At 45.3% G+C, this 10,519-nt stretch overlaps 1 protein-coding gene, 1 long non-coding RNA gene and 1 pseudogene across 2 annotated transcripts in view; 1 reads left to right on the top strand and 2 right to left on the bottom strand.

Moving 5' to 3' along the window:
- The window catches only part of LOC109480945 (titin-like), a gene marked incomplete at its 5' end in the record, with an annotated part of 11,683 nt that extends 4,795 nt beyond the window's left edge, over positions 1-6,888 (bottom strand). The window contains 5 exons of the mRNA XM_019783380.1: positions 205-365; positions 626-2,871; positions 3,105-5,148; positions 5,851-6,463; positions 6,821-6,888. Coding sequence (XP_019638939.1) covers positions 205-365; positions 626-2,871; positions 3,105-5,148; positions 5,851-6,463; positions 6,821-6,888 — 5,132 coding nt within the window. The remainder of the gene's footprint in view (positions 1-204; positions 366-625; positions 2,872-3,104; positions 5,149-5,850; positions 6,464-6,820) is intronic.
- A 112-nt stretch (positions 6,889-7,000) lies between these two features.
- On the top strand, positions 7,001-7,458 carry LOC109481306. Its single transcript, XR_002140891.1, has 3 exons — positions 7,001-7,057; positions 7,211-7,300; positions 7,370-7,458. It is a non-coding gene; the product is annotated as an uncharacterized LOC109481306 (long non-coding RNA).
- Positions 7,459-7,464: 6 nt separating this feature from the next.
- LOC109480948 lies at positions 7,465-8,279 on the bottom strand (annotated as a pseudogene).
- Positions 8,280-10,519: the final 2,240 nt, after the last annotated feature.

Genomic DNA, 10,519 nt, shown 5'->3' on the forward strand with positions numbered 1-10,519 from the left:
ATAGATATATATATATATATATATATATATATATATATATATATATATATATATATATATATATATATATATATGAATCTGTTTGAGTACAAGGATGAAGTAGTATGTTAGGATACACCACGTGAAGGTTAACATTATACATTTGTTTTAGTTTAGTCTTTGACAAACTTTGAGAACGCTGTTGCGAAATAAACGTGTACTCACTCTTTAGTATCCGGGGAAGTGGGATTTGGCCCGATGTCTTCTTTGCTTTCCTTTCGTTTGAAGGTTTCCATACTTCGATACCTCTTAATGTCCTTCAGTGTCTCCAAGCTCCGGTAAATGGTCTTCACCTTGTCGGCTTCGGTCTGGGTGACGGCCGAGTCCTACAGAGTCGGGGAAGTAAAACATAAACCGATACAAATAATTTACCTTACCTTACCTTAACAAGGAGGTAAAATTCTAAGTATCCATACAAAACACAATCGGTAATATTTAACATTATAATCTGTGCACCAGGATATAAAAAGATAGTTCTAAATATTTGATATTGCAAGGAGAAAGGCCTATGATGCTTTGTTTAATGAATTTCACACTTGGTACTATATTTTCCATATTCATTAAAGTGGTAAATGTAGATGCTAACCTGTTTGGGCCCAAACTGCACTCCAATGTTGCCCATCTTAGGCGAGAACTGTAGTCCTTGATCCTTCATCTCCTTGCTCGGGGTTTGTGAGGACTCACTTATGGTGACCGCCTTCTCCTCTTGTACGACCTTCTCGCGTTGATGTGTTTGCCACCCATCGATGTCAGACCCAGTCACGTCTGTCTGTACATTCACGGAACCCGTAGCGACGGTCTCTTTTATTTCTAGTGTTTGGCATCCAACAGTTACGGTGATTGTAACGGGCTCTTTCGGTGCTACTACTTCTTCTTTGATGACCTCTGTTTGAATGCCGACACTTGCCGATTCTTTCTTTACTTCTATCGGTTTGGCTTTGTCAGGTTCTCTAGTAACCTGTGTGACTTTTTCCTCCTTGACCACGGTGTCTGTCTGGCATCCAGCAGTTATGGTGACCGGGACTGTTTCCTCTTTGATGACGTCTGTTTGAATGCCGACATTTGCCGATTTGATTTCTTCCTTTTCTTCAACAGCCTCCTGATCGGTTTGAATACCGCTGCTTCTGTACTCCACGTATGCCCGACTACCTTTGGTGCCTGTTTTCTTGCTCACTTTGATCGGTTTGTCGGTCTCGATGACCTTTTCTCCTGTCTCGCGTACTGGTTCGACTGGCTTGACCGCAACAGCTTCTACCGTCTTCTCGATCTTTTCTTCCTGTTTTTCTGGCTCAGGCTTCCATTCGTCTGTCTGTGCCGGAGTATTTGCATAATCACGTGGCCTGCCGCCTGGAGTACCGGTCTTCTTGCCAACCTTCTTTATGATGTCAGTTTGGATGTCCTTTGCGACTTGCTCCACTGCTTTGACTTCCTCCTTTTCAGCGACTTCAGTCTGGGTACCTTTAGGATCAGTGTGAGGTCCTGACTTCTGAGTACCGCTGTCCTGAACTGCAACCTTGTCTGTCACTATGATTTTTTCAAGCGTTTCTTTAATTATCTTCTCTTCTATTTCGGTTGCGATTATCTTGGCTTCAACCTCAACCTTTTCGGTTTGAGTGTCAGACGAGATCACTCCTTGGCTCTCAGTCTGTGTCTCTCCGGTGCTGACAGCAATGGCGTCTGTTCCGTGTTCTTTATTCTGCAAGTCTTTCGCGATACCAATCGTCTTATCCGTAACATCTTTCTCCGTCTGTGAGCCTTGACTTGTTGTGCCAAAGCCGAAGGTAGCTATGTTCTTATCACCCTTTATAGAAGCCTCTGTGATATTTCCCGCGTCTGCTGTGGCCACTTGATCTGTGAGAATCTGCTTTTGTAGAACTTCTTTCTTCTCCGTCACTACGTCCTTTTGCTCCTTTGTTTCCTTTTCTGTTTGATACACTGCGGTGGTTCCCTTCTCTTTTGCATCAGTTTCAATGACTTTCTCATCTTCGATGTCCTTCTTTGTATCTGTTGCTTGGTCAGTCTTCGTAACTTCGATCTTAACGCCGATCTGTTTTGCGCTTTTCTCCTCTTTTTCAGTTTCGGTGGTCTTCGGCAATTTCTCCTCTATGTCGGTGGCAGATATCTTCTCGTCCTTTTCTTGTTTGAGTGTTTCCAAGGCCTTCTCAGACGACTCCTTGGTCGTCTGTGTACTGTTCTCGTCTTTTTCATTCTCGACCATGATTTCTTTTACTGATCTCTCTACCTTGTCTGTTGTATTGGTTTTCACCTCTTTCTCAGGTGCATCTGTTTCTGCATCCTTCGCCACTTTCTCCTCCTTCTCCGTGGCGGTCCCCACGTCTTCTTTCTGCGTCTTATCGGTTTCCTTCACCTTAGCGACTTTCTCCTCCGCATCAGTAGCAGTGACGACATTCTCGGTAGGAGTTTTATCTGTTTCTACGCCTTTCTCCACAGGTGTCTCCTTAACTGTTGCCAGGTCTTTCTTCTTCACTTCGTCCAGATCCGTTTCCAGAAACTTTTCATTCTTCGCTTCCTTTTCTGTTTCTGCCGCCTTGTCATCCTTAGCTTCCTTCTCAGTAGCGACCGTTTTCTTATCTGTAATCGTCTTGAGATCCGTTGCGGTTCCCTTGTCTTCTTTTGGGATGGGCTCTGTTCCTGTCTGCTTTCCTTCTTTTTCTTCCACCTTCGTTTCCGTTTCCTTTGGTACGGTAACAGGAGCAACTGTCTCCGTGGATTTGGAATCCTTCTCTGTCGTGTCCGTGGCGGTCTGTTTGTCGGGTTTTTCTTCAACGTCTGGTTCAGTCGTCTTTGCTACCTTCTCTTTCGGAGTGGTGGCTGTCAAAGAACAAAAATGGATCAATATATGTTACGATGATGAGTATTCATAAAATTATGTTATGCAGTTGCAACATTGGAATACAATCGTCATAGATGAAAACTTTTATTCAATCGTCAATTACTTTACAACATAGAGAAGATGTTGTGAAACGATTGCACTATTATTACAAAAGTTGTAGTTGGTACCCGACACCTTCAAAGCCCCTAATTTGTATTAACTAACAACTTACTGAGATCCTTGGCAACTTTCGGGTCGCTGATAGTAGAGACATCCTTAGTGTCTGGCTGTTCCTTCACTGCACCCAAGTCTTTGTTGTCGGTGATGGCAGGCACAGTTTCCGTTGCCTTGGCGTCTTTTTCCTCTGGTTTTGTTGCCGTCTCAACGTTAGACCTTTCAGGCGGTACTGTAGCTTGCGTTTTGTCGTCCTTGGGCACGCTTTTTGTTTCAGTACTTTTGACGCTCTTCTCATCTGATTTCGGAGGCTCCGTCTGTGGTGTCTTAACCGCCTTCTCTTCAGGGTCTGTAGAGAGAACTTTCTTGTCGGTTTCATTTGGTTCCGTCGCAGTTTCTTTTGGTTTTGTCTCTTTGTCTTTTGAGTCGGTTTCAAGATTTTTCTTCTCGGTCTCGTCCGGAACCGTTGCTAAGGTTTTCTTATCTGTGGCAACCTTTGGATCGCCTGTAGTAGCCACATCCTTGTTGTCCGGCTCTTCCTTCACTGTGCCCAAGTCTTTGTTGTCAGTTTTGACAGGCACAGTTTCCGTGTCTTTGGCGTCTTTTTCTTCCGGTTTAGTTGACGTTTCAACGTTAGACTTTTCAGGCGGTACTGTAGCTTGCGTTTTGTCGTCCTTAGGGACGCTTTTTGTTTCTGTACTCTTGATGCTCTTCTCATCTGATTTCGGAGGCTCTGTCTGTGGTGTCTTAACCGCCTTCTCTTCAGGGTCTGTAGAGAGAACCTTTTTGTCGGTTTCATTCGGCTCCGTCGCAGTTTCCTTTGGTTTTGTCTCTTTGTCTTTTGAGTCGGTTTCAACATTTTTCTTCTCGGTTTCGGTCGGTTCTGTAGCTGTTTCTTTTGGTTCCGTCTCTTTGTCCTTAGAGTCGGTTTCAAGATTTTTCTTCTCGGTTTCAGCCGGGTCTGTTGCCGTTTCTTTCGGTGTTGTCTCTTTATTTTTAGGGTCAGTTTCAAGATTTTTCTTCTCAGTTTCAGTGGGTTCTGTAGCCGTTTCCTTTGGTTCCGTCTCTTTGTCCTTAGAGTCGGTTTCGACATTTTTCTTCTCGGTCTCGTCCGGAACAGTAGCCAGGGTTTTCTTGTCTGTCGAAGGTTTCTTTGTTTCCTGGGTTTTCTGTGCCTTCTCGTCCTTAGGAGCGGGTGCCTCTTTCTCCGATGGCTTAGTCTCCTCCTTAGGTTTAGTAGTTGTAGGTTCCTCCTTAGGTTTAGTGGATGTAGGCTCCTCCTTAGGTTTAGTAGTTGTAGGTTCTTCCTTAGGTTTAGTGGTTGTAGGCTCCTCCTTAGGTTTAGTGGTTGCAGGCTCCTCCTTAGGTTTAGTAGTTGTAGGCTCCTCCTTAGGTTTTGTGGTTACAGGCTCCTCCTTAGGTTTAGTAGTTGTAGGTTCTTCCTTAGGTTTAGTGGTTGTAGGCTCCTCCTTAGGTTTAGTGGTTACAGGCTCCTCCTTAGGTTTAGTGGATGTAGGCTCCTCCTTAGGTTTAGTAGTTGTAGGTTCTTCCTTAGGTTTAGTAGTTGTAGGCTCCTCCTTAGGTTTAGTAGTTGTAGGCTCCTCCTTAGGTTTTGTGGTTACAGGCTCCTCCTTAGGTTTAGTAGTTGTAGGCTCCTCCTTAGGTTTTGTGGTTGTAGGCTCCTCTTTAGGTTTAGTAGTTGTAGGCTCCTCCTTAGGTTTAGTAGTTGTAGGTTCTTCCTTAGGTTTAGTGGTTGTAGGCTCCTCCTTAGGTTTTGTGATTACAGGCTCCTCCTTAGGTTTTGTGGTTGTAGGCTCCTCCTTCGGTTTAGTGGTTGTAGGCTCCTCCTTAGGTTTAGTGGTTGTAGGCTCCTCCTTAGGTTTTGTGGTTGTAGGCTCCCCCTTAGGTTTTGTGGATGTAGGCTCCTCCTTAGGCTTAGTAGTTGTAGGTTCTTCCTTAGGTTTAGTGGTTGTAGGCTCCTCCTTGGGTCTAGTGGTTGTAGGTTCTTCCTTAGAATTTGTGGTTGTATGTGCAGGTTGTTCTGTAGGCTTTGTTGGTGCAGGTTGTTCTGTAGGCTTTGTTGGTGCAGGTTGTTCTGCTGGCTTTGTAGGTGCAGGTTGTTCTGCCGGCTTTGTAGGTGCAGGTTCTTCTGCTGGCTTTGTAGGTGCAGGTTGTTCTGTAGGCTTTGCAGGTGCAGGTTGTTCTGCTGGCTTTGGAGGTGCAGGTTGTTCTGTTTGCTTTGTAGGTGTAGGTTGTTCTGCTGGCTTTGTAGGTTCTGCTGGCTTTGTAGGTGCAGGTTGTTCTGCTGGCTTTGTAGGTGTTCTGCTGGCTTTGTAGGTGCAGGTTCTTCTGCTGGCTTTGTAGGAGCAGGTTGTTCTGTAGGCGTTGTGGGTGCAGGTTGTTCTGCTGGCTTTGTAGGGGTAGGTACTGTTGGCTTTGTGGGTGCAGGTTGTTCTGCCGGCTTTGTAGGTGCAGGTTGTTCTGCTGGCTTTGTAGGTGCAGCTTCTTCTGCCGGCTTTGTTGGTGCAGGTTCTGTTGGCTTTGTAGGTGCAGGTTCTGTTGGATTTGTAGGTGCAGGTTGTTCTACCGGCTTTGTAGGTGAAGGTTGTTCTGCCGGCTTTGTAGGTGCAGTTTGTTCTGCTGGCGTTGTGGGTGCAGGTTGTTCGGCTGGCTTTGTAGTTGCAGGTTCTTCTGCCGGCTTTGTAGGTGTAGGTTTTTCTGTAGGCTTTGTGGGTGCAGCTTGTTCTGCTGGCTTTGTAGGGGTAGGTTCTGTTGGCTTTGTAGGTGCAGGTTGTTCTGTTGGCTTTGTAGGTGGAGGTTGTTCTGTTGGCTTTGTAGGTGCAGGTTCTGTTGGCTTTGTAGGTGCAGGTTCTGTTGGATTTGTAGGTGCAGGTTGTTCTGTTGGCTTTGTAGGTGCAGGTTCTTCTGCCGGCTTTGTAGGTGCAGGTTCTGTTGGATTTGTAGGTGCAGGTTGTTCTGCCGGCTTTGTAGGTGCAGGTTGTTCTGCCGGCTTTGTAGGTGCAGGTTGTTCTGTTGGCTTTGTAGGTGTAGGTTCTGTTGGCTTTGTAGGTGCAGGTTGTTCTGCTGGCTTTGTAGGTGTAGGTTGTTCTGCCGGCTTTGTAGGTGTAGGTTCTGTTGGCTTTGTAAGTGCAGGTTGTTCTGCTGGCTTTGTAGGTGTAGGTTCTGTTGGCTTTGTAGGAGCAGGTTGTTCTGCTGGCTTTGTAGGTGAAGGTTGTTCTGTAGGCTTTGTGGGTGCAGGTTGTTCTGCTGGCTTTGTAGGTGCGGGTTCTGCAGGCTTTGTAGGCGCAGGTTGTTCTGCAGGCTTCGTAGGTGCAGGTTGTTCTGATGGCGTTGTAGGTGTAGGTTCTGTTGGCGTTGTAGGTGCAGGTTGTTCTGCTGGCTTCGTAGGTGCAGGTTGTTCTGCTGGCTTCGTAGGTGCAGGTTGTTCTGCTGGCGTTGTAGGTGCGGGTTCTGCAGGCTTTGTAGGCGCAGGTTGTTCTGCTGGCGTTGTAGGTGCGGGTTGTTCTGCTGACTTTGTAGGTGCAGGTTGCTCTGCTGGCGTTGTAGGTGCGGGTTCTGCAGGCTTTGTAGGCGCAGGTTGTTCTGCAGGCTTTGTAGGTGCAGGTTGTTCTGCTGACTTTGTAGGTGCAGGTTGCTCTGCTGGCTTTGTAGGTTCTGCTTGCTTTGTAGGTGCAGGTTGTTCTGTTGGCTTTGTAGGTGCAGGTTCTTCTGCCGGCTTTGTAGGTTCTGCTGGCTTTGTAGGTGCAGGTTGTTCTGCTGGCTTTGTAAGTGCAGGTTGCTCTGCTGGCTTTGTAGGTGCGAGTTGTTCTGCTGGCTTCGTAGGTGCAGGTTGTTCTGTTGGCTTTGTAGGTGCAGGATCTTCTGCTGGCTTCGCAGGTTCTGCTGGTTTTGTTGGTGCAGGTCGTTCTGGCTTTGTAGGTGCAGGTTCTTCTGCTGGCTTCGCAGGTTCTGTTGGCTTTGTAGGTGCAGGTTCTTCTGCTGGCTTTTTAGGTTCTGTTGGCTTTGTAGGTACAGATTCTTCTGCTGGCTTCGCAGGTTCTGTTGGCTTTGTAGGAGCAGGTTGTTCTGCTGGCTTTGCAGGTTCTGTTGGCTTTGTAGGTGCAGGTTCTTCTGCTGGCTTTGAAGGTTCTGCTGGCTTTGTAGGTTCTGTTGGCTTTGTAGGTGCAGGTTCTTCTGCTGGCTTCGCAGGTTCTGTTGGCTTCGTAGGTGCAGGTTGTTCTGCTGGCTTTGCAGGTTCTGTTGGCTTTGTAGGTGTTGGATCTTCTGCTGGCTTTGCAGGTTCTGTTGGCTTTGTAGGTGCAGGTTCTGCTGGCTTTGTAGGAGCAGGTTCTTCTGCTGGCTTCGCAGGTTCTGTTGGCTTTGTAGGTGCGGGTTCATCTGCTGGCTTTGCAGGTTCTGTTGGCTTTGTAGGAGCAGGTTGTTCTGCTGGCTTTGCAGGTTCTGTTGGCTTTGTAGGTGCAGGTTGTTCTGTTGGCTTTGTAGGTGCAGGTTCTTCTGCTGGCTTTGTAGGTTCTGTTGGCTTTGTAGGTGCAGGTTCTTCTGCTGGCTTTGTAGGTTCTGTTGGCTTGGTAGGTGCAGGTTCTTCTGCTGGCTTTTTAGGTTCTGTTGGCTTTGTAGGTGCAGGTTCTTCTGCTGGCTTCGCAGGTTCTGTTGGCTTTGTAGGAGCAGGTTGTTCTGCTGGCTTTGCAGGTTCTGTTGGCTTTGTAGGTGCAGGTTCTTCTGTTGACTTTGAAGGTTCTGTTGGCTTTGTAGGTGTTGGATCTTCTGCTGGCTTTGTAGGTTCTGTTGGCTTTGTAGGTGCCGGTTGTTCTGCAGGCTTTGTAGGTGCAGGATCTTCTGCTGGCTTCGTAGGTTCTGCTGGCTTTGTAGGTGCAGGTTGTTCTGCTGGCTTGGGAGGTGCAGGTTGTTCTGCTGGCTTGGCAGGTGCAGGTTGTTCTGCTGGACTTGTAGGTGCAGGTTCTGTTGGCGTTGTTGAGGCAGGTTCTGCTGGATTAGTAGGTGCAGGTTGCTCTTTTGGCTTTGCGCTTGCAGGTTTCTCCGTCGGTTTATTGGCCGGAGGTTCTTTGTTTGGTTTATTGGGTGCGGGTTCCTCCTTAGGTTTAGCTGCTACAGACTCATCCTTGGGTTTAGCGGTTGTGGTTTCATCCTTTGGTTTTGTTGGTTCTTCCTTTATAGGCCCGTTGGTAGTGACAGCTTCTTTTGGTTGATCCATCCCCCTTTATGCTGATTGTGATTCTTTTGTTACTTGCAAAGGATAAAATCGTCGTTTTCCCTCTTTGTTTGAGGCGGTTGTTGGCGCTTGTAGGCATCCGTTTGGACAAGTAGTTAACTGGCTGAAAGTCTGACGGATTGAAACATGGACAGAAATTCATTGAAAGAAGAATCGGAAAGCGTCGGTTACATTTGACGCATCTTGCATGAATAAAAGTTATAGAATTTATTGCCGTAAGGTTTGCAGGTAAGTATGATGATCTACAAACACAACAGAGCAATCACGGCATCTGACCTAATTTTGCCAGGAGATGGAATTTATGTTATTGGCGTACGTGCGGGGCTGGGTTTGGTACGTGTGTTATTTATCTTTCCGAGTGTAAAACTTAACTGGCGTACATATGTAAACCAACGAATGTTTTTCTCTTTTCCTTAATCTATTACAGTTACGTTCTATTGTTTGTTTATACCATAAATTACAAAATAAAATACTCGACTATCAGGATAAAACGATTTTTCTGCTGGAAATCTATCAAACAAATCACTTCTCCCTTACATTAAACAACTACCATGCTTTTTCAAAGCACATCGCTTAGAGAGAGAGAGAGGTAGAGAGAGACAGAGTGAGAGAGAGAGAGACAGAGAGGAAGAGTGAGAGAGTGATTAGAACAATCCAACATATGTTTGTATGAAACGTTGTACTAAAAGTACAGCCAAGTGCCATGATAAATTCACGATTTCAGGCCATCAGTTTACTTGGTAAATAGCTATTGTACAGGGTAAGATATTCGAGAACCAACTAACAACACCAAAAATTACCCGAAATGGATGCATATCGGACTATGTTTACAAGCTTCTATACCTGACCAATGTTTCCGCATAAACCCTCACAAAATACTGACTCAGTGAAAGATAAAACATCACGAAATATTGAAGGATCGCTTTTCATACATCTTTCCCAGGTAAATAATAATACATATTCAAGGAAATCAGATGTTAAGAAGTTTGTTTGTACTTACGTCTGTCTCCAAACACTGTCGGCCTGAAAACTGATAGCGCTGAACGCGTCCGGGTGAAAATTAGGGGGTACCAAAATTGAGGAAAGACCGGTTTAAAACCCACTTAAATCGTACATATTCAATCATCTTACATAGCAGTCCCTGGGGGTCACTAAGACGATGGTTTTTATCCTAAGCACCTAAGTAACCTGCATCGACATGATACAGGCTATACCTTTTTTCTATCAACACATTGTTGTAAATGACAACATTTTTACATTTCTTAAAGGCATTGAATGCAGTTTTTGTTTTTATTTTCAACACTACTACATCAGATGGTCCACGCTTGGCAGGCACCAATTAAACCTTCAGGCATGCTCCGGCAATCCATTGTTGGGCAGTACTTTCTTGGAATGGATGCTGGTGTATTGGTATGATAATTATGTCTTATGAAAAAAAACAACACTTATAACCAGTAAGAAAGAGCATAACCAAATATTATAGACCTTCGTTTTTGATATCCAGTTAAGGACAGCCTCGTGTTAGGTTAGTTGGTACTCTTCGAGGATTACTCGCGCGTTGCAGTAAATAATTTATGCCCAAGGGACAGCAAACCATTAGTACTGATTAAGAATCATTCCTCCCATCTTTAACACTGTAGGTCACGCTATGTTTTCTTATAACGTGCTAGGGTGGAATTTACACACACAAGAAGGTACTGTTCTGTTTATCTCCATGTTTAACCTGATTTTCCTTGTAATCTAAATTCTGCGTATAACAGCGACATAAATAGAAATCAACAACATTGTATAATACAATGTGTAGAATTCAGGTAAAGATATGATCTTTAAACTACCAGGTCACAGATGCTGCTAGATGAAAAGGTGTGCAGGAACACGAGCGTGTGATGCTATCTTGTAATTATTGTATGACACGTGCGTGCAGGGCCCGGGGGAGGGGGGGGGTAGTGTGGCGCGAAGCCAAAGTAAAAATATTCTGGATGAGGCAATCTGTCTGACTTACACGGCAATTTCGTAGCGCATTTTCGTCATTGTTTTATACTTCAACCTTTTAGAATAGCCTAGAACAAGCTACAAAAGAGTCCATTTTTGCACCACCAATAAATAGGTAGAACCAACCAATGATACGACACAAGCAACCATTTTCCGTCATCGGCATCGCATATGTTCTTCAGAGGTATCAGTATTATATGGAATAGGATTGACTCAACTTAAGTTAAAGA

The sequence above is a fragment of the Branchiostoma belcheri genome, unplaced genomic scaffold (assembly GCF_001625305.1).
Source record: "Branchiostoma belcheri isolate BF01 breed outbred unplaced genomic scaffold, Haploidv18h27 scaffold109, whole genome shotgun sequence".
NCBI lineage: Eukaryota > Metazoa > Chordata > Leptocardii > Amphioxiformes > Branchiostomatidae > Branchiostoma > Branchiostoma belcheri.